The sequence below is a fragment of the Polistes fuscatus genome, unplaced genomic scaffold, assembly GCF_010416935.1.
Source record: "Polistes fuscatus isolate 324 unplaced genomic scaffold, CU_Pfus_HIC Scaffold11, whole genome shotgun sequence".
In the NCBI taxonomy this organism is placed as follows: domain Eukaryota; kingdom Metazoa; phylum Arthropoda; class Insecta; order Hymenoptera; family Vespidae; genus Polistes; species Polistes fuscatus.
Window position 1 is genome coordinate 5,878,859 of NW_025113009.1, and position 27,184 is coordinate 5,906,042.

Consider the following 27,184-nt stretch of genomic DNA (forward strand, 5'->3'; position numbering starts at 1 on the left):
GTTTGTATATATGTATACTAAGATGTATGCCAACTTGTTGCATTACTTTCAATATATTTTTCTTATATTTTATAAAATATGCTGTAAAAGGATAATATTAATAATAAGAAAATATATTCAAGATACAATTGTATAAGTACTATGTATTATTGGCATTCAACAACGCGTATAATATGCTTATGCGCTTGAAAACGATTATAGAATATATTTACAAACCTTTTATCAAGTAGATGTATAATGAATCAATGAATATATTACATCCAAATACTTGATATATTTGCTTTGACACTTAAACATATTCTTATATTTCATTATTTTAATCGATAAAATGATTTCGCGAAGACTCATTGTCCATCTTTAACAACAACAAACTCTACATATATATAATATATCCCATTGAATGGATTATTCTGAATGTTGTAAAATGGCAGTGCTTTCAAATAAACTCATAGCACGTTTTTAAAACTTCATTTGCTTGTGCAAATTACAAAATGTACATTTGTACAAACACACCATGCGTAGTATTGATTAATTATCTGTATACAGTATTAAATAATCCTTAATTCATTACCACTCTGTATACGTGTCTCTGGATAAAGTTTATGCAATAATCGGAAGCAAAGATCGATAGACAACATACATTTTAACGGTGTATGTAAATCTCCAATTCCTCTTTATGACTAGCAGTTCATTTCTGATTCATCAATCGCGTTCGGTACTGAATTAAAATAAAAAGATCGATCCACACAATGGATTATCAAATAAAATATTCTCAAAAGTATTCAAGTGATTGTTCACACCTTGGTTGTGGCCAATAATTTAATGTAATGCGCTTTATGTGTAATTTCGAATTCCTGGGCTGGTAAAAAGCATTGGGTTTGTATTCTAGGATGACGGATTTTACGTACAATATTTCGACCAATTAAAACGAGCACGATTAAGAGAGCACAAGTTGCTCCTATGATAATTAAAATAATAGCTTCTGTATTCTGTTTGAAACGTTGCACCTCAACGCACCGAGATCGACCACGATCGTTTTCAGTAATACTAAATGCGATCGATTCGGTATTGGCAAGATCGTCTAAACTAGCGCATACTTTGTAACGACCTGGCACTAATACTTCCAGACTGACAAACGTTAAACTGCAATTTAATTTACATTTATGTATAGCTGTTTCAGTATTGAAAACAACTATGGAGATTTCGCACGGCGAAGCACCTGATTTTTCCGAAGGTGATAAACCGACGTTTACGTGTAAAGAACCTTGATCAGACACATTAACATGAACCGCAGTTATTCGGATGTCTAAAGAATTATTAGTATTTGCAGGTTCTTGATCCTGCTGTTCTTCTTGTTTAGTCTCTTCTAATGTTATAACGTCGCTACAACCCAAACCAAGTGACTCGTCATTGTACGTCGTTGGAATAAATAGTACCACGCAGTAACGATATTTGTGACCAAGCTTTAAATTAAATGATGGCGGGGTGGTTACTGGCAAGGAACAAGGATCTTTCATCATACGAGGATCGCAATGTAAGGGATTGGACTCCGTTTGAACCTCGTTGTCACCTACAGTTTCGTAAACGATCAGTGTGTCGCAAGTGTAATTTTCTGTGCAAGGCTCTATGTTCCATAAAAGATGAATTCCAGTTAATTTATTGTAACGGTACTCCTTTAAAGTTGCTCTATTCATAGATGGTTCACCGCATAGCAGACTTCCTGGCGAGATTTGAGTCAAAATTCCATTTTCCAAGGTAGGTGGTGTGGCACAAACGGCGGAAGATTTGTCCTCCTCGCTTAAACTCGAATTACTTAGCCAAGTGGCAAAGTCTAAGAGGGTACAATCGCAATTCAAAGGATTATCAGCAAGGGAGAGTCGTTTTAATCGTAATTTTGAGATCGGCACATCGTTGGAAACCATCGTAATTTCGTTATCGTCTAAACGTAAGTCTTCGAGACTTTTCAATGGCACTACTAGATCAGCCGTTAACGATCGTAAGAAATTATGCATTAGATCTAAATTAGTCAATTTTTCTAAATGTGCCAATGACGCGCTAGAAACGTCTACTATACGATTATTAGCTAAATCCAATTTAGTCAATGTAGATAAATGCTTGAACGAGTGATCCTCCAAAACGTCGATCTGAAACGTAAAAGACATGCACTGTATGTCGTCCATTGATCAAACAAAATCTACTTTATCACATCACTAACCTGATTATGACTGAGGATGAGATAACTCAAATTTCTAGCACCGTTTAAAGCTCCTTGTTGTACATTAATAAATTCGTTCTCGGATACGCTAAGAAAATGCAAACGTGGCATCCACGGAAGAAGATTTGGTCCCATTGGTCCCAATAATAAATTACTCGAAAGATCGAGTTCTTCCAAATTCTTCAGACCTCTTAACGCCGAAAGAGCCGAAACGCTTAAACGATTCCCCCGCATTCGCAAAAATCGAAGATTCGGAAGTGCCGTGAAAGCTTGCGGCGATAATTGCGAAAGTAAATTATCGCACAAATCCAGGTACGTTAAGCTTGACAAGCCCTGAAACGAATGATACAATACTCAAACAATGCTTACAATTATTCATTAAGAAACTTACGTTAAACGAATCTGCTTCTAATGTCTTTAATTTATTATGAGAAAGATCCAATCGATCTAATCCAGTGAGATACTCCAATGCCAACGTTGGAACGGATTCTAAAAGATTATTAGGAAGTCCAAGAGCCTGAAGTGGTCTAGCTAGAGCAGTAAACGCATTTTCATGAACGCGTGTCAGCTCTCCGCTAGAAACTACGAGTCCATGTAAGCCAATATTTTCGAGGAAACGTGCTGGCAATATAGAAATTCCTGTTACAGTTACGTCCAAAAGAGAAATGGTTCCTGCTTTATTGCTCTTTAAATGTTCGCTGATCACCTAATTGAAGTAAACAGAAAAGACGTTTAATTTTTCTTAACAAACACATCTTACAATAATAATAATGTCAAATGTAGTATTATATATATATATGTACATGTAAAGCTGTTCTTTCTCCAGTACATCTAAGAGTATGTGGAAAATCACAAGAACACTCAACGCTTGGTCTCGTAATATTAGGACATTCCCAAACAGAGTCGGACATTAACGACGCCGTTGAAACTTCCTCTGAATCTTTTCCACTCGAGATACTTGACGAAGTATTTATGTTTTCAATGCTTTCACTTGAACTCGTCGTCATAATCGTAGCGTCTACTATGGATGTCGTCGTTGAATCGATCATGGGTATATCTGTACTTGTGGTTAAAGTAGACATCATCGAAGACGACCTAATCGTCGATTCATCGTTTCCGCCAACGAAACACGACGCTGTTACGATCGTAGCCAAAACAATGAAACTTTGAGATATCCTCGACATCCTGAAAAGTATAATAATCATAGATTATAGATACAATTTTTATCAACGTGAATTATTTCAATAATATCGATAGAAAATCGATCTTTTTATGACTTCACATTTTTAAACTATTTGATTATTGTTTCATCAAAATAAACCACCTCTCGGCAATTAAATTTCAGAGAAATGAATTAAATACATTTTGTTAAATATTTCAATGTTTTTATATACAATTAAAAACCGATGTCACACGATTATTACAACGAGGTATGGCTCGTAACAAGAAGCGATTTGGAAAAATTATTGGAATTCGATCGAGATCTACAAAAAAGCAAACCTATAAAGGATAGAGAAAATGCATTAGATCGTGCTCTTAATTTTTACATAAGGTATACTACAAATTGGAATTGTTGTTTCTGTTAATCTCATATCTTTCCATATTTATTTTTACATAAATGTATTTATAGATATCGACATCTTGTGAGAAGACTTGTCATATGTTATAATCAAATGGTTCATACACAAAAACGAGAATTAATCAAGAAAGTAGTCGATTGTGCAATTGGTCGAATGCTTCAATGTAAAAGAGAAGTCGTTAAATTGGATTGTTCTTATTTTCAGTATATACAATTTATTTTATTTTAATTGTAAGATATAATTCTTATTGTTAATTAATTGTCATGATTATAAATCGTTTACGAATAATTAAGGTGGCCCGACGATGTGTTATATAAATTAAAATTAACGCCGGACGACGTAGACACTATTGGCTTGGCGATCGATAAAAATCATGCTTTAGAACGTAGAAAATTAATCGAGAAAATAAAAAGAGAAGAGGAAGAGGAAGAAAAACGTATGTTTCAAAATGAAAAATTGAAGTTGTTAGATTTTCAATATTATATCATTTGTGATTCGAAATTCTGATCATTTGTTGATTGGTTAATCAAAGCAATACTATATTATATTGTTATATTATTCTGTCAGATGTATCATACTTTGTAACATATGTTTCAGGTTTTATGATAAAAGAACGAAGCCTTTCACAGGTGATGATAAGTAGTATGACGTTACTCGAGGCAACACCGTCTAGAATCGAATTAATGCGTAGAAAAAGACGCAAACCTACCGATACCACGCAAATGAAAGTTTTAATAGAAACGCCCGAGCAAAGGGAAGCTAGCGAAGCTCGAAAAGCTCGAGAAGCTGCTGAAAAGGCTATGCACGATGCGGTGCTTTTGATACAGTCACACGAAAGAGCTAGAGTCGGACGTTGCATTGGTAAAGAAGGTAATTTCAATCTAATAATCTCATTTTATAATTCCCTTATTTTCTTGAAAATAAAAATGATATTTTATTTAATATTTTATTTATATTTAAATATTGATCTCTAGCTCTATTTATGTATGAATATAAAAGAAAATTAGAAACCGGTGATACGGCTCCGCTAACGACATTCGATAAAGCAACGTACATTGAAGCGATCGTTATTATTCAACGTGCTTGGAGAACATTTGCAGCCCGGAAGGATTTCAAAAGGAAATTAAATCGGTTAGAAGAAATATTAGATATGACGATCCCAAGTTGGAAGTCTCCGGATATTTATCAAAGAGACAAGGAGATTTTTCAAAAGAGATTACGAATCATACCGACGTATGCTGCACGAACTGAAAAAATGTTTCGTGATGAACGTATTAGGGTGACACTTTTTAATATAAGATTTTAAATATGATTATTTGTTTAAGTTTGGTAAGAGGACCAATTCGTTGATAACATTTTTTTCTTCAAAGTTGTTGAAAATGGTGGGGCCTGGATTAATAGAGGATATAACCGATGAAATTCAGGAATGGTTCATCGTTTGGTACGATACAGTTGGACACTTTGATGTTTATCCACCAGAAGAATTAGGTGGTAGTGTTCTGATAGTTACGGGACAGACTACGGATCCAGAAGAATATTTAATACAACAGATACAAAAGCAGAAAGCTACAAAAACTAAAGAGATTGCACAGCCAGAGAAAGAAAAGATAAAACCAAAAGTTGTGGAACCTGCTAGAGGATGGTTTATGCCAGAAACTCCAGCATTTAATTGTTTGGAAAATGCTAATAATGAATTCATCGAAAATTGGAGTCATCGAGACGAATCTTGTAATCCCTTACAAAGACCTTATCTCGATTTAATCACCGATAGACTTTGTTACGAACTTCAATTAGAAATGCGACTGATCGTTGATGAACTTATGAGACTCGAATTGGAGAAATTGAACGAAGCCTTATTAAAAGATCACGCGGCTGATAGACCTAAATTTCAGATTCCTCGGATGCCAGGTGCACGTATGTGTTATCTTGACAAAATAATTCGTTGATAGAAACAATATAAAAAATTTATCGAAAAAATAATGATCATTAATTAAAATCAGAGAAACCACCAAGAAAGAAACGTAAAGGCAAATCAAAAAAGGATCGTTTAGCTGATATTTCTATAGGAGAACTTTTCAAAGAACTGGTACTAGAAAATATTATTCGAAATTATCCAGAAAGAAGCTTGAACGATTGGTTCGGTGATCTTTCTTATCAAAATTACGAAGCAAATTACGAATTTCGAGATTATCATCATCGGCTTGGCGAGATCAAACAAATTATCATGGAGTATTGCGTGCTACCGCTCTCTTCTAAAGAAATACATACAATTGCACCCTTAATACGATCCGTTTGTATTTGTGGTTTACCCGGATATGGTAAAACTTTTCTGGTCGATGCAATTTGTTCGGAGGTTAAATATTCATTTTTAAATAAATTATCAAGACACGTGTAGTAAGTAATACTTTAACTACTAATTAAATATTAATTCTACCCCATAGGTTGGTGCCCTCTTATTTGATTTAACACCATCTGTATTAACTGGCAAATATATTGGGAAAAGCAACGAACGCAGATTAATGAGTATCATTGGCAAGTTAAGTCGCATTTATGCCCCTTCCGTGATATTTATCGACGGTAGCGAGAAACCATGGTTAAAGAAAGTCCCATTAGAGGAACAATATCTTAAACCCAAACGATTTGCTAAACACCACGCAAAGTTTGTCAAAAGTATCAGACCAGGTGATCAGGTAATAATCGATTATCGTAATCAATTGTTTACTCAAATCCTTAATTATCGATGGTTAAAATAAAAAGAGTTAATCTCATATAATCTAGTCGATGTCCGCGATCGTCGAATTATTTTCTAATTCTTACTTCGTCAAAGTATTGAACTTTACTTCGTAACATATGAAATAACTATTCCTTCTACTTTCCTAAACCCGACCAAAATTATCAAACTCAATGATCAGTATTCGCCCACTAAGGAATGAAAAAATCTTATTTTTACTCTTTCTTCGATATGAATGAACTCCAGTCAAGCGAGTACCACGGGTCCAATCAAACAAGACTCTTTTCTCTCTTTCTCTCTCTCTCTTTCACTCTTTCACTCTTTTTCCTTTTATTACTTGAAACGCCTCGATCGTCCGAGGCTGGTCATCAATGAAACACCTCCTACCGGTATATGGAACGAGAAGAACGTAGGTGGTAGCAAGTTAACGTAGGATTTAGAGTGTCAGAGATTCCTGACAGTTACTCTTACCCACTGGCGTAGCTATCGTAAGACGTGATTTTTAACATTCTATTTTTCAGCAGTCCTATATCGTGGTCTCGTAGAAAGGCGCGTACAAGAGATAAAAATCTTTCGTTTAATTTTATACATAGTACGAGTTCGTCTCATTCGAAACATTTGATTGTAAATTTATATTTTTAGGTTTTATTCCTGACTGTTTCATCCGAACCATATAAAGCAAAGGGAGCATTTACGAAAATTCACAATGTATTTATAATGATACCTCTTACCGATTATAATACTCTATACATGTATTATAAATATATGTTAATGAAATATCATGGAATAGATAGAAACATAGACGTTTCTTGTCTAGCTAAAATGTCCGTTGGTGTACCTCTGAAATTTATTCGAGAATCGATTGAAAAGGTATTATCGCTCGAAAGAAGAATCATTTTGAATCATGAACCCTTATCACAAGTTGAAATTATAGAAGAAGTGTGGAAATACGAGCCCCTCGCCAACGAAATCCTCGAACAATATAAACATTTCGAAAATAAAACTCCTCTTGGTCGAATGAGAGAAAAAATGATAGCGAAAGAGAAGGAAGACTACGAGAGAAGAATTGCTTTGAAAATGTGACAAAAGAGAAGAACGTAATAACTAATGTTGAAAAAGTACATTGAAAGCAATTCTAGCGATCGAAGATCGAATGGTTCCTTCTTTCTCTTGCATCGATGTTCTCCAATGCTCTCAAGAAGTCCGGACGCGAAACTGGTTTTCGTCTTCGGAGATGCTGAAAATGCTGAGAGCATTCATTGAAAAAACAATCAAGAGCCGATGCAGGTAGTACCATGAAAGCTGTCGCTCCGTGTTTATCGACTTCATTATTTCTTATCTGTTTCTTTGAAATTTTATATCTCAAATCTTGAGAAATTTCGTATACGTGAAAATCTGAAAAAATAATATTCAAACTTTCGCGTCTCGTCACATGAAAGGAAGACAAAAAAAAAGTCCTAAGAATATTTTTAATTTATCACGTATGTGTACAACGAATTATAGCCGATATAAAAAAAGAGAAAAAAAAGTCGTCGTATTATCTCGCTAAAGGAAACTTGATCCGTCTCGACTGCATTTCATTAGCGCCAGATTCGAATGATCGACGATGAATGATCAATGAATTTTCTAATGAATATAAATAGGAATAAAATTTGTTTAAGCAATGTTGAATATCTTATTAGAATGTTGTATCGAAGTCGTGCCCATACGCTTCATACGTGAGTCTATCTTGCCAGTTGGAAAAAGTAAACGGTTAAAAGCGAGTAGGAAGAAAAGGAGAGAAAAAAAAATGTCTTGTTTGCGATGCGACGTCCTTTACGAACGTATCTACTGCAATGGTATGCGTAAAGCTACGGCTCCGTCCTTTAGGTATATCTGTTAGTCCCTGTAGTTACTCTTATAGGGTAACACACGCACACCTTTTCCCGCGCAACAGAAATGGTAGATTTATGCGCAGTCGAAGTAGAGTACCTGCATGTACATGTAGGTATACCAAAGTATTGCGGATGAGCAAAAGAAAAAGGTAAGAAGAGCGCACCTGAGAATAGAGAGTACGTTCGTCCAGAAGACGATGATCTTCTTTTTATTAGTTTTCTTCCTCTTGTTTCTTTCCTTCTTTTTCTCTTTCTACCTTCTTGATGAAAAGACGAATAGACGGACACTTGAAAGGTCGCGCGCGAAATTCAGAATAAGAAGGAGAGAAAGAGAGGCAGATAATAACGACGGTCATGCCGATGAGAACTTAATGACGACGAACACATATCGTCCCCCTTTTCAACTTCTAACGCGCGTAGAAAAGGGCGCGTAATTGGTAATATTTGAAATTGAAGAAAAATTCGAAGACGACGTCGACGATGACACGACGATGACGATGATCGTGAAAGGACGTCGTGCTACGGGACACTGTGCATCGAGCCATGCGATGAGAGAGAAAACGTGTCGCCTTCGCCATGTCCACGTGGTGGGGAAATGGTGGTGGGTATCTTGCTTGCCGGTAAGCTGCGTCCGTCCGTCTCTCCGTGTCTCTTCGCGTAGCACATGTCATAGCCATGTATGGAACACAAGACGACGTTCTCTCTCTCGGCCCTTACGCCCACTTGAGATCTCCGTAACTGCTCGCACACCTCCTTCCCCCCATACACTATCTTGCCAACCCACCTTCCTGCCTTAACTCCCCCCAACCCCCGCGTCCCACTACCCTTTCCTTGCCTGACCCTGCCTCTACTTGTTGCCCGATGCATGAACAGGTATCGTCTCACAGGTTGACAACGTTGATCGACCTGCAAATAATCCTGACATTCATATTTTCAACATTTCCGTTTCAAAAAATCTTTCATCGACGATTATCCAAACGTCCAACGAATAAATAATATACTTAATATCTGTTCAAATCTATTATACTCTCTATTATTATATTATCGCTAACAACATATAGAGAAGTATACGTGTGTAATATTATCATTCAATAATATATGAATATACAGACGCGTTTTTATATCTATGTAATTTCAATTTTTTCGAATATATTCGGACTTTTTTCTTGTCGAAGCGAATTTTATTCCCACTGAAAGATTTAAATTGTGCGAGAACGCGCGGCATATTTAGAAATCTTGATTACAAACGTTTGTTTTGCGCTTTTATCGTTAAATATTCGTATATAAAATTTGCTAAATACTTTTGAATTAATTAGAAGGTCTTCGGGATACTCGTGAAATGCTTTTTGATATTGGAAATCGGTGTGTTCCGTTACGAAATCACGTAAAACCGGGCCTCTACGCCTACGCGAGTAGAACTGACATGGCTATAGTAAAAGAAAGTTTGACTTCTTTAACGATTCGAATGTGTTTATTAAACGACGAAAACAAAAAATTATTTCAAACTGTAGAATTAACTATCAAGATTTTCTTCATCCCTATTGTACAATTACATTTTATAGACAATGAACAATTATGATTTTACGTTATTGATAAAAGAGAAAAAAATGATTTTAACTAATATTTTTATATTTACATTGATACATGAATAGATGAACTATTAAATATACATATATTCTATTTACGATAATATTTATTTATTACGCATAATTTAATATAAATTAAATTTTGAATTTATTTAAAAAACAAAAAATGTAACTTTCATTATTCATGTTTAACCTTCCTATGAGGTATTACTTACACGTTCGTGGAACACGTGGGAGTAAAACCAACGCAATATTGTTGCAGTTATTCTTACCTTTCATGCTCCAACAGTTTCACTATCGCTTTGAAAGTACCTCGGATGTTTCATAGTCTTTTCGTTGAATAATATTTTGCTTTTCGAAATTCTTCATTATTTTTTTTTGTTTATAATAAATGTATGGACGTGAGATTGTTGTTTCGATTCTATAAAATGAAATATAATTTTGAATTCCTTATCAGATTAATATTTATTGTCATAAAATTAATTATCAATAATATAAAGAAACGAAGAACTTTTTGATTGCACATTCTTGGTAATTCTAATCATACGTATCGATGATAATTATTTCTTAAGAATTAAACGGAAACTCGAATGATTCTATGGGAAGCCAGTTGTTCACACGCTACTACCCAAAGAACTACAAGTGTATTAACAAAAACCTGCATAGTCCGAACCGGCTTCATCGAAGCTAGTCGATCAACCTGTTTGTATGTATATACCTGCTATAAATTCATGTATAGTTGTTACCAAATCTATTTGAACGAATAGAGTAAAAATATTATTTAATGTTTTTACCTGATGGTTTACATATCTCACCTCTTTTTGCATATAAAATATTAAAAATTCCCAACGAATTTTCCTCGTTAATAACTTAATATAATTACAATATAATTATATAAAGAAATGTATTTAAAATATAAGTTTTATATCACATTCTACATAATATTAATACAATTATTTTATACATATAGTTAAACATGTAAATCTTTTACGTTTGTACATCAGTTCGACCCATCTATAAATATTTTACATTTCAATCATTTATAATTTCCTTTTCTTTTTGTTTCTTTTTGTAATTCATTTTGCATTTCTTTTGCAAAATTAACTTGTTCTATTATATCAATATAATCCTTAATGTCAGACATGTATCTCCTTAAAAATTTATGATCTCTTTTTACATTTAAAAGTAACTTTTGAATTTCTTCCTCTCTGTAATGATACAAAAAATATCTTAATTAGAGTGCATATTAATTTACCAAAAATTATTAAAGCATTATATTTTTCTATAAACTCACATTACAGTACCCAAAATAGAAACGATCTTGATGTGTGATGAATTTATTTTATCAAATAATTTAATATCCATTGTAATTTTCAATATAATGTCCATGCATTTACTTCTTAATATAAATGTTATGCTAAAATAAAAATAAATGATAAATATAATGTTGCGAAATTATTTATATAATGATTATATGCCATTTTTATAGATATAATAATTACCTTTCTGTACTTATTTCCATTAAATTTGTATCATCCAATTTTTGTAAATCAAATATAAAATCTAATATGAATTTCACATCTTCTGAAATATGATTTAACAAGGGAATAATATCTTCTTCATATATATATGATTGACGAATATATTCTAAATTTATTTTCTCCTTTAATAATTTGTGTGCAATACTTAACAACAAATTTTCATCATCTGTTAACAAAAAAATAAACAGTATATTTTAAAATGTACGAACATTTATTACTTCTACAATTATTTCATTTACTTACTTTCTAATCGTGAAATTACATTAACGTCTTTGATCCTACACGTGTTGGTGTTGACTTCATTTTGAGTTTTTATTACTATCAGTAAAGATGTAGAAATAAAACCAACTATTATCATTTGTTTATCTATATTCTCATAACATAAATTCCATATGCAATCGTCACTAAATAACAAAAGAGCATAAACATTATATTTTGACATTTTCTCTATATCCTATTTAGGTATTAATCTATAAAAGTTAGAAATGCATTATTTTTTTCTATAAATAATTACCTAAGCATATGGTTCTTTAATTTGCTTATTAGCAAAGAAAATTTATCCTCTTGAAGGCTGGAATTTTCTCCAGTGTTTTTTTCCAATGCAACTTCTTCTCTCAAAAGTTTCTCATTATTTTGTGTTATATACATGCTGCATATTAAGTCTGTGGAAAAAGAACTTACTAGTTAGCCAATTAGTTGTTTATCACGTCCAAAAATGAAATTATTAATAAATGTGTCGCAGGGAAGTTGGACAGGGTAAGAATTTAGAACGTTATTTCGATCTTATTGAACTTTTACTAAATTATAAAATACTAGTTTTATATTAGTATTTTTAAAACATTTACTTATTTTAGTTGATAGTGGTTTAATAAAAGGAAATTTGTAAATTTCAGTTGCTGAAGAAGTCCTGATAAAGGGATGAAACGTTCAATAAGATCGAAATAATGTTCTAAATTCTTACCCTGTCCAATTTCCCTGAGACACATTTATTACTAGTTAGCATTTGTTTTATTATGTTGCTAAAACTATTAACATTTATTTTACCTGTCGTGTCAGCTATTGGAGTAATATTATTTTCTTCAATACACGTTTTATTTTGATTGTAAGCAGAAATTAATGTCGGTGAAAAAACAGATGATCTGCAAACAATCTGATTGTTGCTACTATGAGTATTAGCGCATTCACTTATATCCATGGATGAATTTTTCTTAGACTTTATTATACATGCAGCTGAATCATTCTCAATATTGTCTTTTTTATCTAATTTTTTATCTCTTTGAATAACTTCTAGTTCTATAGAAGTATTAGTAAGTCTTTTATTGTTAAGTTTATTTTCAAAAACATTTTCATGAATTTCATTAATTTTATTTGGAACTTTATCTGAATCGTGTTGATTATTCTTTTCTTTGTTAATTATAACATTACCTACTTGGATATTATTATCTTCGAAATTACATTCAAGATCATTTTCAGATTGTTGCACTATCTGCTCATCGTTGGTGATACATATTTCAGGACATTGAATACATGTTGTTTGTACATTAACCATATCATTTACTGAATTCACGTCTATAACATTTTCACTAGATTGTGTTTCTTGCTGGACTGTATGTGTCGTTTTTACAAATGAATCATCTTCTATCATATCTGCGTACACGAAAGATGATATTAATGAAGTTAAAGTATGATGATTATGTGCAGTTTCTTTTTCTTTTAAATCGTCATTATAATACGTTGTATAAGGACTTAATGTATCGTTCGTTTTCTGATGCACAGATTTCTTTATATTATCGTTGCTACTGTTAAATTGAATATTAGTTGGTTTTTCAACTTCATCCATTGAATGATCTCTTGTTATTTTATACATAGAATCTAATAAGCAATTATTTTTTTCTAATTTTTCATTTGTGTTTAAAATTTGATTTCCTACGTTACTATTTTCACTTTGTTTATTTTTAATGATACTAGCTTCTTTCTCTGATGATAATCTAATTTGATTCGACATTGCACTAGCACTCATTTCTGTAACTTGGTGTAATTCTTCTTTATCAATATTATGTACTACTCGAGATAAATTGTTTACGGGTACAGTAAATTCCAACGAATCATTGTTTAACTCTGTTTTATCATATATGGCAGAAGTAACTTGGTGTAATTCTTCTTTATCTATATTATGTACTACTCGAGATAAATTGTTTACGGGTACAGTAAATTCCAACGAATCATTGTTTAACTCTGTTTTATCATTTATGGCAGAAGTAACTTGGTGTAATTCTTCTTTATCAATATTATGTACTACTCGAGATAAATTGTTTACGGGTACAGTAAATTCCAACGAATCATTGTTTAACTCTGTTTTATCATTTATGGCAGAAGTAACTTGGTGTAATTCTTCTTTATCAATATTATGTACTACTCGAGATAAATTGTCTACAGGTACAGTGAATTCCAGCGAATCATCATTTAACACTGTCTTTTCTTTTATGGTGGGGCTACTACAATTTAAAGCAATCGCAATATCCGTAACATTATTAACTCTTGTTGAATGAGGTAATGAATAAACCCCTTCTGTAATTTCCATTGCTGCATCCATTAATTTAGTCTCGTTAACAGAATTAAACATTTTCTTTAAAAATCTTGTATCATTTTCAATATGAGATATATCTTTACTAATTGATTTCTTTTTTTGGTTGATAACTGAAGTAACTACGCTCTTATCATCCATCAAAGCATCGTGAAAAACGACATTGTGATTTTTAGAATTTGTTTTACAAACCGTTGGAATGGCACACGTCATTTCCATTGATACATTTTTAAATATTTGAGTTTGATTATCAGTCATATTCTCATTATTAGTAAAGGCACTTATTTTGCTAAGTTTTTGCTGCAAATGAAGCGGTTCTTTTATAGACTGTAAGCATTCTGTAAATTCTAAATTTTCATTGAAAAAATATTGTGTTTCATCTGATATATTCATTTCATTTGTTGAAATAGATGTTTTCTTTTGTTGAATAGATTCCATGATAATATCAGACATTGGTATGTTTTCTTTATCTTCTGATTCTAGTTTGCGCTTAGTAGATACGTTTGGAAGCTTAAAAAAAGAAGGTATTTCTGTAATCTCCATAGATACATCTTTGATACAAGTTTTGTTCAAATCTGGATCTTCTATGTTATGAAAGTTTGGTAAATCATTGTAAACATTTATACTCCTACTCGTACAAATATCTATGTTCCGATTTGATTCAATTGACATATTAATCTTTTTATCGTCAGTTTCATTTTGATATGCTAAAGATATTGATTTGTTTAATAGAATTTCTTCTGTATGCATTGATTTAAGGGAACCCGGTGTAACAAAACATTCTGTTAATTCTAACGAATCATTCATTAGATTCTCATTTTCATTCTCTATCATACCATTACTTGTAGAATGAGAAGTATTCTTAAAAGTTTCATGATTCTGATTATTTATACCAACTTGTCCTGTATTTATATTCGATAATTCTTCATACGTATTGTCCCATAAAGTTCCTTGTTCCGCAGATAAAAATTCTCTATACAAAGAATTAAACATTGGTGTGTATTTATATATATTACATGAAAAATATAAATAAACAACTATTTAAAAAAATTCTATTTGTATATAAACACAAATAATATAACTTACTTAACATGATTCTTTTCTGCAAAACTAACCCGTCGCTTGACTTTCGATGTAGATGGACTTTCTGAACTGAAGGAAATATTAGAACCTGAATGTGGCCTAAGTGCTACTTTGAGAATCTGTAAATTGTTAGAGATTCTTAAATTGTTAATATAAAAACAATATAGACATAGTAACGTTTTTCAATAAAAATGCTTTTACTTACAGAAGATCCTCCGGATCTACTTTTTCTAGACTTTTTCCTAATATAAAAAAAGAGAAAATTATATTTATATTCATATATTAAAGTAAATATAAAAAAATCAAATAAATTTATTATTAAATGATATGCTTCAAAACCACAAAACTTACAAATCATTTCTACACATAATGTAAATATTTTATTATTTCATAAAAAAAGGAATACTATAACAGTAAATACGTATGCAAGGCGAAAAATCTATTTAAATATATATAGAAAAATAATAAATATATACCTACATTTCATTACACTTGATTTAAAAACAATTTAAAATCAACAATACTAGAGAGCAACGTCAAAACCGTTAATGCCGTGTTCTATGATAAAATGTTATATAGATTTATTTCTAAATGAATTTGTTATAGAGAATTGAAAAATTTCTTTTTATGCGAATGGAAAAAAAAGTATTTGATAAATTGTAAACTTGACATATTAATAGAAATAAAAAATGACAAATGATCACAAATGAAAATAGGATTTTATTAAAATATATATAAAAAACGTAATCTGTGACCAATGATACACCGCCAAATCGTGATTCCATTTATTCACATAAATACGTTATCTTGGAATAAATACATTATCGTAGTTGATATCCGTTTAATATTAAATTACATGTAAAGTTACATCTAAATAATTTAATCAAATTGTTTAACGAGCACATACATACAAAACTTTAAGGATCAATAACGTTTGACGATTTTAATCTAATTCTGAATGATTGAAAAAAGAAGCCTCGGCAGCATCGCTACTTAATAACATTGTTTTCATATCTTGAATTGTAAGCAGGTGACTTGTCAAATATTGGAAATAAGGAAATCCAACATTGTATGATGATGGAAAGTGATACTGTGAAATTAATAATAAAAGCACCGAATCAACAAATTAAAGATCAACTTATAAAATGTAATATCGGGTGGAGCATTGGTCGTTTAAAGGAATATCTCTCCGAAGTTTATCCCAGTAAACCAGTAAGAGTTTCAACTATTTTTATTTTTAACTTCCTACCTTGAAATCGTATGAAAATTAAAATTCTTTTAAATTTTTATGAAACTGACCGGTCAAAGTCAGTTAGTCAATCAGTAAATCACTTTTATTGTTTAACGTTAATCATTTTCTTTAAAAATATTTATTCATTTATATTAGTATATTTATCCCATATATATGTATACAATTGATTTATATAAAATGGTGATAAACTGACGTCATTTCTCGTAGGAAAGTGCAGAGCAAAAATTAATATATGCTGGTCAATTATTGAACGATTCTTCTTGTTTGAAAGATATTTTAAGACAATGTGACGGTTTGGAGGACCAAGCATATACTATACATTTAGTATGTACTCCTCAAAAAATGTGTGCCAATAAAGTATCTGATCGAACACAAACTAGTGAAAGTGTAAATGTTGTTAATTCAGCCATAAGAAATAACATTGACCATATTAGTCAAAGTCAAAATCAAAGCACAAATAACATTATAACTCAACCTCCACCAACACAATTGTATTCTATGCAGCAATATTTTGATCCTCGAAATAGTCAACAAGTAGCTTGGATGCAACAAGCTTACACGCACTATTTCACACAGTACATGCAATTGTATGTAATATTACATTTTATCTTTCATTATGTTACACTACATATATTTGCAATTGGAATTATTTTTGTTGATAGAATGGCTGCGCAAGGAATCCAGTTGCCAACTACAATTCCTTACGTACAACAAATGGATATCGATCAAAATGAAGTTACACAAAATACATATACGAATAACAATAACAACAACAATAATAACAACAACAACAATAATAACAACAACAACAACAATAATAATAATAATAATAATAATAATAATAATAATAATGTTGGAGATGAACAACCTCAAGTGGCAGTGCAAGATGCAGCTGATGTTAATGCAGGCAATAATGTAGCTGGCGAGGATGGTGCATTTAATCCAGATTGGCTAGACTTTTTTTATATGCTATCCAGAATCATTGTTCTTTTTAGTATAGTGTATTTTTATTCCTCTCCGCTCAGATTTCTTATTGTTACATTCTTGGGCTTTGTTATATATCTGTAAGTTTTTTACATATCATATAGAATGAATAGTAATCTTTTATTTTCTGATAATGAATATTTTTATTTAGGTACCAAAGTGGATTTTTCAGAGTACAACCCATTATATTGCCTGAAAATAATTTACGTCCAGACAATAACAATCAAGTATTACAAAATGAAGGAGCAGCTCCCCAAGTTGTTCCTGCCCAACAAAATGGTCAAGTTCCAACAGTACAACCAGAAGCTAGAACAAATGCCAATGAAGAAAATGAAGAAGAAAGACCTGGTGCCCTTGCTTTCACATGGACATTTTTTAGTTCATTTTTTGCTTCCCTTATTCCAGATCAACCAAATGTCATTTAATTTTCTGTTATGTTGTTATGCTTCATCATTTGTTCTACTTGTTGTTCCTTCATTTTTAAATTCTTCAAGTGTCATTGCAAAATTTTAAGAGGTGGTCTCATAATCGGATGAGTTTAACAAGTATTTCAGTATGACTTGTTACTTAAATTGTTATTTTATATTAAATTGTTAATTTAATTTATTTGTTGTATAAAAATTATCAATCAAACTCGCGAATAATGTACATAATTTTATTTAATATTTTAGTTAAAATACTTCTGACAAATAAATCATCCTACAAACAGGTTATTCATAGCAATGGGTTTAATATGAATAATCTAATGAGATTGCCTCAAGGTTGCTACACAAAATAATAGTTATATTCAAGGAATATTCAACAAAAATTGGTTATAGCTGTCTTCTTTAAGAAAGTTGTAGGCTTATCCCAAAGTTATTAGGATCTTATTGTAAAATACTTTTTTTTATGTTTGTAGTAATATAAATATACAACGAGATAAAAATATATAGTGTATATAATTATATATATGTGTGTATATATATATACAAATCTGCATATACATTTATATATGTATATACATATATATATATATATATATATATATGTACGTAAATATACATATGTATATATTATGTGTATACATATATATATATATGTACGTAAATATACATATGTATATATTATGTATATACAGACTCATTTATACGTATATATATATATATATATATACACATATCAATCTATTGTAGAGCTTGTAACATATTAAATATAAGATAAAAGACACAATGAAGTTGGATGCCTTTTTAATTTTTAAAAATGATTGTTGAAGTACGCAATAAATATTTACTTTAAATTGCAATACACATAATATTGAATATAAATTTTTAAAAGTAACAAATATATGGTTTTTTCACTGATAATAGTATATGAATACTATATAAAAGTCTTTCAAAATATGTGGGTGTAACTTTAGGGGTGGTTTCGGTATGTTAAAGTAAGAAAAAAAGAACTTCATTATCAATATTAAAGAGTAGTAATATATCAAAGTATTATTTAAACATTTTACTTTTATTTTATTTTTATAATTAAAAAAAATAAAAAATGTGTAGAATTTCGCGTACATAATAAATATCACGCATGCGCATAAATGATTTGTCAAATTTTTATAACAAAATATTTATATTTTAATAGAAATTCTCAATTTGATAAACAAACAATAAATAATGCAAATATAAATTTTTCAGTAGATACGAATCATAAATGATTGTTCTATTTTTGTTATTTTTTATATATGCTCATTGTCAATTACGAAACGATCAAATTTCTGGCGTAAAGTGTTACTATTAGACGTGTGTATTTGAATTTAATTTAATTATATGTTTATATAATAATAATAACATCATTTTTTACAATAAATAGTGTTTAATATAATATTTAGGTAATAAAATAATAATAATACATTTATGACGAAAAAATTTAAGAATGACGCATTGAATATCCATATATAATTATATCTAACCTCAAACATATGATAATTTTAAATTGGAATATGACTCAATCATTATTTAACCTTGATAAACACTTTGTAAGACAGTATAAATTTATCCAGTGACTTATCTATTTCTTTTTGCAAATTCTATAAAATAATATTTGCGCTGCTTTGATATAATTGTTACATTAAGAACAAACACGTGTAAATTTGGAATTTTAGCAATTTTATTTAATTCGTTAACATTTGCTCATGATTTAAAAAAGTTTAATATTTGTAATTTTTTTTATTATAACAAATAATACTAATAAAAATTTAGTTAAGAAAAATAATTTCCATAAAATATATTTGTTGCTATTTTATATTATTTATTATATTTCAGGGATGTCTCGATCGCGAATTTCTGATTTAATTAGTGTACTTAAAGGATCGCAAAAAGTAGCTAATGAAATTATAAAATATCAAGAAGAAGCAATCAAATATCTTATTTTACATTCTAGTCTACGAGCTTCGGTTAAAAATTGCTTAAAAGATGTAGGAACAAAAATAAATAACATAGACCCAAGTAAGGTTCCTGTAAGTTTCACAGTTAAATTTGTGTAAAATGACAGATATTAAAATACACCTGTTTGGTAGGTGATAACGATTAATGTATATACAGGGTATTTTATTATGTGTAGGACCCACTTTGGGAGTAGATGTATTACAAAACATATATATATATATACATATTTTATGTGTTTTTTACATAAGCAATTTTAAATATAGGAACAAGTGGCAGTTGAATTAAAAAATACATTGGATCGTTTAAATGTCGTTGAGAAAGGTATGACACAGTATATCAAAACTAAAACTAATAAAGCATTGAACATTGTTGAAGATGATTATGAACCTGTAGTACAGAAAACAAAATTGCATGTTCATAATCCGGCGAAAGATCCCAAAGAAGTGGCCATCGATGAAAACAATATATCAATAAAAAGTGATGTAAAACAGACAGTATCTAAAGATAATTTACAGAATACTTTTATCGCAAAGAAAACATATGCAACTGTTAAAGAAAAGATAGAGATAATAACCAAAATGGACAATGTTGTACCTAAAATTGAACTTTCTAAAAAAGATAAAGAAATTTTATACAGATTAGAGCTAGAACATGAAAAAGCTGAAAGAAAACAGGTCTCAGAAAATGTACTTTCTTCTCAAAATGCCAATGATGTAACAGAAGTCAAACAAAGTGATGTACACATTTCAAAAGCTCCAATGAAACCTTATGTTAAACCACCTGTAAAGCCTAAACAATCAGTAAGTATTATTAATAATACATTTTTGACTTCAATATATATATATTATTAAAGCTTTCAGCAAATGCAAAAGAACGAACCGTCCCTTCTACGAGACTGCAAAGAATGATTAATTTCGGTACTTTGGGCATTGGTCTTGGAATTGGAACAATGGCAGAATATACGCGTAGATCATTAGGTTTAAAAGAACAAAGAATGGGTGAAAGTCTTGATAATATGTTTCTTACTAAAGCTAATGCGGAAAGAATTGTTACAACATTGTGCAAAGTAAGAGGTAGATAAGTATATTATAATAGATATATTTAGAAACATTCTATTTTGGTATTATCTATTTGTTACTTATACATATCTATTCGTTATATATGAAAGGTGCTGCTTTGAAAATTGGACAAATAATGAGTATTCAAGATAATACTATTATAAATCCAGAACTGCAAAAAGTTTTTGAAAGAGTTAGACAAAGCGCCGATTTTATGCCGAAATGGCAAATCGAGGTGTAGTATTTGTATACTTTTTTATCTATATATATATGTAGTACTCAAAATATATTTTTTGAACAATATATTAATAAATTTGTAGAAAGTACTTGGTTCTGAATTAGGTCACGATTGGCGTAATAAATTAGCAAAATTTGAAGATAAACCATTCGCCGCAGCATCCATTGGTACGTATACTTACGATGTATGAAAAGACAATATTAAAAATTATCTATCATAGGTCAAGTACATCATGCTACATTATTAACTGGAGAAGATGTTGCTATCAAAATTCAGTACCCTGGTGTAGCTGCAGGTATCCAGAGCGATATAGAAAACTTAGTAGGCATAATGAAGGTAATATTAAAAATATAAACAAATTTGATATGTCTGAAGCATTTTTAACTTCTCTTCATTTTCATAGGTGTGGAATATGTTTCCAGAGGGTATGTTTATTGACAATTTAGTTGAAGTAGCAAAACGTGAACTTGCTTGGGAAGTGGATTATCTGAGAGAAGCAGAATGTACCAAAAAATATAAGCAGCTTATGAGTCCTTATAAAGATTATTATATACCAAAAGTAATAGGTAAAAATTAATCTAATAAATAATCGTACAAGTAGTCGTAATCTTAAAAGTCGTTATCATTTTTAGATGAATTTTCAACGAATCAGGTATTTACGACAGAGTTAGTGGAAGGTATTCCTGTAGATAAATGCGAGGAAATGGATCTAGAAACGCGAGAATATATATGCAAACTAATAATGCGTTTGTGTTTGATGGAATTATTTGTATTTCGATATATGCAAACAGATCCAAATTGGTCTAATTTTTTTTATAATCCTGAATCAAAACAGGTATTATTCTTACAAAAACGTATATTATTAATAACATCATAAATTGATATTACAAGCGAAATGTTTTGTCATTTCAGCTCGTATTGTTGGATTTTGGAGCATGTCGAAGTTATGAGAAAGCATTCATGGATAAGTATATAGAAGTTATAAATGCGGCTCGTTTGGGAGATAGAGACAAAGTTTTAAATTTATCCAGAGATATGGGTTTTTTAACTGGATATGAAACTAAGGTATTTACAACTAATATAAATCATATTCATATAATAAATATTATATAAAATAAAAGCATATATATATATATAGAAATGTTTAACTTGCGAGAATAAAAAATATTTATTAAAACTAACAGAAATTCACAATTTAATTATAGATTATGGAAAATGCTCATGTGGACACTGTAATGATACTGGGACAAATTTTTAAAAGCGATCAAGAATACTTTGACTTTGGCGGACAAGATGTTACAAGAAGGTAATTTATCATTTCTACTTTAAATTTTTACATGAAATGAATTATATAGTATATGATTCATTATAATTAAGGATTCAAGAACTGGTTCCAACTATACTAAATCATCGACTATGTCCTCCGCCTGAAGAAATCTATAGCTTGCATAGAAAATTATCAGGTATATTTTTACTATGTGCAAAACTTAATGTTAAAATGAACTGTCGTGACATGTTTCACGAAGTATACAATAATTATCAATTTGGATAATACTTTTCAAATGAAAAAATTAATAAGATAGATGATACATTTTATTTTAATAACGAAAAAATGCTAATCTTTCTATTAAATACTTATTTATGATTTATAAAATGGCGTATATAGTTAGATTTAAAATTTAACAAAAGAGAATTAAAAAGAAAATTGAAAACTTTTTATTACAAATATTAATCCTTTTAAATGAAATGTTTTGTTGAATATGTGTAACATGTACATAACACGCTTATACTCATATATATGCTATAACTTATATGTACATTTTGATGATTTTACTATTATTACAAATATATATTAAAAAATAGTTCTTATCACAGAATAGTGATAGTAGAAAACACTTATTTACCACAAACGACCACTTCTTCTTCTACCAGTATATTTAGAATCTGCGTGGACTTCTTTACCTTGTTTTTTACGTCTTTCCTTCTTTTCTGTGATCCAATCTCTACTTTTCTTTAAAGGTTTACCTCTTGCTTTTTTAATATATTCTCTTTAAAAAAAAAAATAATAATTATTTTTAATTTGATGAGAAATATGATAAAGGAAATACATTTAAAAAAAAAACTACCTTTTCGACGTATAGGCAATATTTGAATTTTCCTCGTTTGTACCTAAAGCTTGAGGAAGCGCAGCTGGTCCTCCTGTCATTAGAACTAAAAAGAACTTTTTTGCTTTTGTACTGTTAGGAAAATCAACGACCATGCCACCAAAAAATCCAGCTTTTGTAGCTTGTAACATTATTAATTCAATTTGTTTATTGTTCTCTGGATAAAATTGAAAAACTGCTCTGGCAGATCTTGTAAGACAAGAATAAAGTGAAGAAAAGAAACAATATAGTCTCTTGCTGGGATTGTGAGTAGATTTATCCGCATTACACAGCCATTGTAACGCAGAAATACTCACTGCCCCATCAAAAGTTCCTGCTCTAAATGGCATGCCTTGACCCATGTCTCCCAAAATTAAATCTCCATCAGTTTCCCTTTCCTGAGCAACTCCTACATTTTATATATGGAAAGCTACATTATATGGTTGGACTAATAAGTTATGCGATAAATTAAAGAAATAATTACCAAGCATAGCAGAAGAAATATCAATTCCTATCCAAACGTGTCCTTCATTCTCCAGTACACTACCGCTATATCCTGAACCACAACCGATGTCTAATAATAATGCTGGTGAATTATCTGGCAACAATAATAGTTCTAGTGCACGCTCACACATTTGCACTTGAATGTCCATAATACGTGAACTGTAGACACCAAATTATAAGAATAAGATGATAGTCAAAAATTAAATATAATAAATAATTTCTATTCAATTTTTTTTTATAAAACTCACTTTTGTGTATATTTTCGTGCCTCATCTTCATTATAAAACTAAAAAAAAGAAAAGACATGTGATACAGTGTTACATAACCTTTACGCACTTTAAATCATAATCTAATAAAAACATACCACTTCGGGAGGTGCTAAATGTTCTGGACGTTTAGACATTTTTATGTTATATTTTTTAATATCAACTGAGTGTTATTATAGACATTTATAACAATCTAAATAATCATTCTAATTAATCAAAATAACATGAGCACGCTTTTGAATGACAAACTAGGATCACCAAAGAAATAACTAAATAAAAACTCTTACTAATGTAAATAAAAGTGAGCGACATCTAACTAATGCACTCCGCAGCAACTAGAATGCACTCTGCAGCCACTAGAATGCAGGTCGAACGCCGAATTTATCCAAGCTTTGACCAATAAAATCAACTCTCTCTAATATTAGGGCTTTGATATTTTATGATTTTTCATTCGTGGATAAATCAGTATTATTGTAAACTCTACGGAGTTAACTGTACGGAGTTAACTCGAACTACGATTTTCGATAATTGCGCTGGAAAAATAGAATATCGATTGAGTCGTTTGAACACACGTGGTGTTTATTTGTTAGAAATGAGAAGGTTCATTCAAAAAATTCACAATTTACGTTATTATTAGTATTATGCAAGGAACTTTTTTCAAGGAAATAGTATCTTCCTAAGAAGCAAGTACAAATCTTCGTTTCATCTTTTACGTTGATAGACGACGCAATATTGGATCTCATTGCTTGACATAAATACTTCAGTCTAACGTCCTAATAAACAATTAGAAAAAATGGTACCACTCGGACCTTCACCGAGTCATCAATCGTCTATTAATAATTCGTCTACTACATCTGCTACTGGAACAAAAAATAGTGCAACGCTGGTAAGTTTCTTTTATTCGTACGATAAATATGTGTTCATCGTAAGTATATATAGTTTCGAGAAATAACTTCAATCTTTATATAAGCTTATTACATTTTTTACTTGCAGAAACCAGGTTATTCATTAAAGTATACGCTAGCAGGTCATAATAAAGCTGTATCATCTGTTAAGTTTAGCCCTAATGGAGAATGGTTAGCAAGCTCTTGTAAGTATGCTCATTTTCAAAAAGTTATTTAAACATCACAGAGTTGCTCGACTTTAGGTTTCCTAAGGTAAACGTATTAAGAAATGCTATATACAATAATAATGACGTTCGTTTATAGCTGCTGACAAATTTATCAAAATTTGGGGATCCTATGATGGAAAATTTGAAAAAAACATTACTGGTCATAAGCTTGGTATTTCGGATGTTGCCTGGTCTAGCGATAGTAGGTTGTTAGTATCTGCTTCCGATGACAAAACACTGAAAATATGGGAATTAAGTTCTGTAAGTTTTTTAATATATAATAATTTATAAAACAATCAAATAATAATATAAGATATTCCACTATCTTTAGTCTAATTAAATGATCAATTTAAATTAAACGTTATGTATTTATAACATTTATATTTAAAATTAATTATTTATAAATTTTTAGGGAAAGTGTTTAAAAACGTTAAAAGGTCATAGCAACTATGTTTTTTGCTGTAATTTTAATCCTCAATCCAATCTTATAGTTTCTGGATCAGTAAGTTATTTAATATTATTAGAAAGAAGAGAATTCATATGCAAATAAATATATATATATTTATAAAAGAATTTATATTTAAAAAAAAAATAATTTTTATTAGTTTGATGAAAGTGTACGTATTTGGGATGTGAGAAGTGGAAAATGTTTAAAAACGCTTCCAGCTCATTCAGATCCAGTGAGCGCAGTGCATTTCAATAGAGATGGTTCTTTAATTGTCTCCAGCAGTTACGATGGTCTTTGGTAAGGTTTTGTATAAATATTTATCAAATTATGGAAGCTATTTTATATCTGCAATTAATAAAATTGTAAATTTTTTCTTTTCTTTTTCTACCGTTTAATTTTCTTCCAAAGAGATGCATGTCCTGCTAAAAAGGTTTATATATCTTTTTATATTACATCATAATATAGCCGAATTTGGGATACAGCATCAGGACAATGTCTAAAAACACTTATAGATGACGACAATCCACCTGTATCCTTTGTAAAATTCTCACCAAATGGAAAATATATCTTGGCAGCAACATTGGACAATACGTTGAAACTTTGGGATTACAGTAAAGGCAAATGTTTAAAAACATACACGGGTCATAGGAATGAGAAATATTGCATATTTGCCAATTTTTCTGTCACAGGAGGAAAGGCAAGCTGTTCTTTTTATTTGTTTTTTTTTTTTTAAATATATAATCTTGATCATTTTTATTATTACATTTCTTATATTTATCTTGTATTAACTGTTTTGTTATATTTTTAGTGGATTGTATCAGGTTCTGAAGATAACATGGTGTACATATGGAATTTACAAACAAAAGAAGTAATGCAAAAATTACAGGGACATACAGATGTTGTACTCTGCACGACATGTCATCCAACAGACAATATTATAGCTTCTGCTGCTCTCGAGAAGGATAAGACTATCAAACTATGGAAGAGTGATACATAAAACAAATTTTTCTATCAGTTATTGATTTTGCCCTTGTACAAAATGTGCTTTTATATTATAGATACAATTGTATTAAGAACATAGCATTCAAGCTTGAAAGATGCTGTTTTTATTTTCTTAAACGTCACAATTCGTTAAATTAAATAAAAACTAAACATATACATTCATTAAAAAAGTACATACCAATAAAGAATGTCGTTATGTGATTTGTAAAAATTGGAGATTTATACGGGGTGCTAGCAGTTACTTTTAACCCCACCTTGAATTTCATAATACACGTTTGGATAAAAATATTTAACTTATTATTTATTATTTACATAACGAAAATAATTTTTACATAAATAAGAGTTGTCAATAAAATATGGAATATAAATTGACATGTAAAGAAATGTAAAAATTATTGACTTTTATTTCATATTGTTCTATTTGAAAATATAAACAACATTTTTGACCTAACCAAAAGAAATAAGTTACTGAAATAAAATTATTTTACCCTGACCGTTAGAAAAATTGTTTTTTATTATCCTAAATAATAGAACGTTATCAAATTTTCTCTGGAAAAAAATAGAAC

The 27,184-nt window shown here is 30.2% G+C and overlaps 7 protein-coding genes across 15 annotated transcripts; 4 read left to right on the top strand and 3 right to left on the bottom strand.

Annotated features, from left to right (window-relative positions):
* Nucleotides 1-257: 257 nt before the first annotated feature.
* Nucleotides 258-10,340, bottom strand: LOC122526397 (leucine-rich repeat-containing protein 15-like). 2 transcript variants are annotated; one of them, XM_043649787.1, is made up of 5 exons: nt 10,259-10,340; nt 3,019-3,400; nt 2,607-2,921; nt 2,216-2,548; nt 258-2,144 (listed from the first exon to the last, which is right to left on the bottom strand). In XM_043649787.1, exons 2-5 carry the CDS (start codon nt 3,397-3,399, stop codon nt 795-797), a joined length of 2,379 nt encoding a protein of 792 aa, XP_043505722.1. In that variant the 5' UTR covers nt 3,400; nt 10,259-10,340; the 3' UTR covers nt 258-794. The 2 variants fall into 2 exon arrangements, with proteins under 2 accessions (XP_043505722.1, XP_043505723.1); XM_043649788.1 differs by lacking the exon at nt 10,259-10,340 and adding an exon at nt 8,565-9,230.
* LOC122526393 (dynein regulatory complex protein 11-like) lies at nt 3,528-8,301 on the top strand. Its single transcript, XM_043649774.1, has 10 exons — nt 3,528-3,767; nt 3,846-3,998; nt 4,089-4,218; nt 4,265-4,316; nt 4,363-4,665; nt 4,770-5,074; nt 5,166-5,703; nt 5,796-6,148; nt 6,237-6,485; nt 7,169-8,301. Exons 1-10 carry the CDS (start codon nt 3,622-3,624, stop codon nt 7,607-7,609), a joined length of 2,670 nt encoding a protein of 889 aa, XP_043505709.1. The 5' UTR covers nt 3,528-3,621; the 3' UTR covers nt 7,610-8,301.
* Nucleotides 10,341-10,436: 96 nt separating the features above from the next.
* On the bottom strand, nt 10,437-15,753 carry LOC122526395 (putative histone-lysine N-methyltransferase 1). 4 transcript variants are annotated; one of them, XR_006306044.1, is made up of 10 exons: nt 15,546-15,622; nt 15,400-15,436; nt 15,198-15,313; nt 12,572-15,084; nt 12,042-12,189; nt 11,771-11,931; nt 11,489-11,693; nt 11,281-11,403; nt 10,802-11,194; nt 10,437-10,707 (listed from the first exon to the last, which is right to left on the bottom strand). XR_006306044.1 is itself a non-coding variant. In XM_043649784.1 (10 exons), exons 1-10 carry the CDS (start codon nt 15,560-15,562, stop codon nt 11,023-11,025), a joined length of 3,375 nt encoding a protein of 1,124 aa, XP_043505719.1. In that variant the 5' UTR covers nt 15,563-15,622; the 3' UTR covers nt 10,751-11,022. The 4 variants fall into 4 exon arrangements, 3 of the variants coding, with proteins under 3 accessions (XP_043505719.1, XP_043505718.1, XP_043505717.1); XM_043649784.1 differs by lacking the exon at nt 10,437-10,707 and having other exon boundaries at nt 10,751-11,194; nt 12,572-13,585; nt 13,703-15,084; XM_043649783.1 differs by lacking the exons at nt 10,437-10,707; nt 15,546-15,622 and adding an exon at nt 15,675-15,753 and having other exon boundaries at nt 10,751-11,194.
* Nucleotides 15,754-15,931: 178 nt separating this feature from the next.
* LOC122526238 (homocysteine-responsive endoplasmic reticulum-resident ubiquitin-like domain member 2 protein) lies at nt 15,932-18,357 on the top strand. The gene is made up of 4 exons (XM_043649523.1): nt 15,932-16,406; nt 16,654-17,033; nt 17,109-17,510; nt 17,582-18,357. Exons 1-4 carry the CDS (start codon nt 16,266-16,268, stop codon nt 17,853-17,855), a joined length of 1,197 nt encoding a protein of 398 aa, XP_043505458.1. The 5' UTR covers nt 15,932-16,265; the 3' UTR covers nt 17,856-18,357.
* Nucleotides 18,358-19,006: 649 nt separating this feature from the next.
* On the top strand, nt 19,007-22,706 carry LOC122526197 (atypical kinase COQ8B, mitochondrial). 5 transcript variants are annotated; one of them, XM_043649426.1, is made up of 12 exons: nt 19,007-19,202; nt 19,725-19,918; nt 20,111-20,647; nt 20,701-20,920; nt 21,016-21,140; nt 21,226-21,310; nt 21,364-21,479; nt 21,547-21,709; nt 21,776-21,978; nt 22,056-22,208; nt 22,349-22,449; nt 22,521-22,706. In XM_043649426.1, exons 2-12 carry the CDS (start codon nt 19,727-19,729, stop codon nt 22,693-22,695), a joined length of 2,070 nt encoding a protein of 689 aa, XP_043505361.1. In that variant the 5' UTR covers nt 19,007-19,202; nt 19,725-19,726; the 3' UTR covers nt 22,696-22,706. The 5 variants fall into 5 exon arrangements, with proteins under 5 accessions (XP_043505361.1, XP_043505363.1, XP_043505362.1 ...); XM_043649428.1 differs by lacking the exon at nt 19,007-19,202 and adding an exon at nt 19,385-19,438; XM_043649427.1 differs by lacking the exon at nt 19,007-19,202 and adding an exon at nt 19,445-19,618.
* A 130-nt stretch (nt 22,707-22,836) lies between these two features.
* LOC122526200 (probable 18S rRNA (guanine-N(7))-methyltransferase) lies at nt 22,837-24,343 on the bottom strand. Its single transcript, XM_043649434.1, has 5 exons — nt 24,156-24,343; nt 24,040-24,077; nt 23,772-23,950; nt 23,270-23,696; nt 22,837-23,191 (listed from the first exon to the last, which is right to left on the bottom strand). The coding sequence occupies exons 1-5, from the start codon at nt 24,192-24,194 to the stop codon at nt 23,044-23,046; spliced, it is 831 nt and encodes a 276-aa protein (XP_043505369.1). The 5' UTR covers nt 24,195-24,343; the 3' UTR covers nt 22,837-23,043.
* Nucleotides 24,344-24,515: 172 nt separating this feature from the next.
* LOC122526199 (protein will die slowly) lies at nt 24,516-27,117 on the top strand. The gene is made up of 7 exons (XM_043649433.1): nt 24,516-24,943; nt 25,051-25,147; nt 25,266-25,429; nt 25,581-25,670; nt 25,774-25,913; nt 26,082-26,313; nt 26,425-27,117. The coding sequence occupies exons 1-7, from the start codon at nt 24,851-24,853 to the stop codon at nt 26,611-26,613; spliced, it is 1,005 nt and encodes a 334-aa protein (XP_043505368.1). The 5' UTR covers nt 24,516-24,850; the 3' UTR covers nt 26,614-27,117.
* The last annotated feature ends 67 nt before the right edge of the window (nt 27,118-27,184 follow it).

Bases quoted from the DNA above. Each gene is read 5' to 3' on its own strand.
- LOC122526397 (XM_043649787.1), bottom strand. From the start codon at position 3,399: ATGTCGAGGATATCTCAAAGTTTCATTGTTTTGGCTACGATCGTAACA. The intron at 2,922-3,018 runs GTACATATATAT...TACTTCAATTAG, and splicing joins GAGAAAGAACAGCTTTACAT to GTGATCAGCGAACATTTAAA. The intron at 2,549-2,606 runs GTAAGTTTCTTA...CATTCGTTTCAG, and splicing joins TAGAAGCAGATTCGTTTAAC to GGCTTGTCAAGCTTAACGTA.
- LOC122526393 (XM_043649774.1), top strand. From the start codon at position 3,622: ATGTCACACGATTATTACAACGAGGTATGGCTCGTAACAAGAAGCGAT. The intron at 3,768-3,845 runs GTATACTACAAA...ATGTATTTATAG, and splicing joins GCTCTTAATTTTTACATAAG to ATATCGACATCTTGTGAGAA. The intron at 5,704-5,795 runs GTGCACGTATGT...AATTAAAATCAG, and splicing joins TCAGATTCCTCGGATGCCAG to AGAAACCACCAAGAAAGAAA.
- LOC122526395 (XM_043649782.1), bottom strand. The intron at 12,190-12,571 runs GTAAAATAAATG...CTTTTTCCACAG, and splicing joins TCCAATAGCTGACACGACAG to ACTTAATATGCAGCATGTAT. The intron at 11,404-11,488 runs GTAATTATTATA...TTTTTATTTTAG, and splicing joins ATGGAAATAAGTACAGAAAG to CATAACATTTATATTAAGAA.
- LOC122526238 (XM_043649523.1), top strand. From the start codon at position 16,266: ATGATGATGGAAAGTGATACTGTGAAATTAATAATAAAAGCACCGAAT. The intron at 16,407-16,653 runs GTAAGAGTTTCA...CATTTCTCGTAG, and splicing joins AAGTTTATCCCAGTAAACCA to GAAAGTGCAGAGCAAAAATT. The intron at 17,034-17,108 runs GTATGTAATATT...TTTTGTTGATAG, and splicing joins TTCACACAGTACATGCAATT to AATGGCTGCGCAAGGAATCC.
- LOC122526197 (XM_043649426.1), top strand. From the start codon at position 19,727: ATGTCTCGATCGCGAATTTCTGATTTAATTAGTGTACTTAAAGGATCG. The intron at 20,648-20,700 runs GTAAGTATTATT...ATATTATTAAAG, and splicing joins CTGTAAAGCCTAAACAATCA to CTTTCAGCAAATGCAAAAGA. The intron at 22,450-22,520 runs GTAATTTATCAT...ATTATAATTAAG, and splicing joins GGACAAGATGTTACAAGAAG to GATTCAAGAACTGGTTCCAA.
- LOC122526200 (XM_043649434.1), bottom strand. From the start codon at position 24,194: ATGTCTAAACGTCCAGAACATTTAGCACCTCCCGAAGTG. The intron at 24,078-24,155 runs GTATGTTTTTAT...TCTTTTTTTTAG, and splicing joins ATTTAGCACCTCCCGAAGTG to TTTTATAATGAAGATGAGGC. The intron at 23,951-24,039 runs GTGAGTTTTATA...TGGTGTCTACAG, and splicing joins GCACGAAAATATACACAAAA to TTCACGTATTATGGACATTC.
- LOC122526199 (XM_043649433.1), top strand. From the start codon at position 24,851: ATGGTACCACTCGGACCTTCACCGAGTCATCAATCGTCTATTAATAAT. The intron at 24,944-25,050 runs GTAAGTTTCTTT...TTTTACTTGCAG, and splicing joins CAAAAAATAGTGCAACGCTG to AAACCAGGTTATTCATTAAA. The intron at 26,314-26,424 runs GCAAGCTGTTCT...TTATATTTTTAG, and splicing joins TTTCTGTCACAGGAGGAAAG to TGGATTGTATCAGGTTCTGA.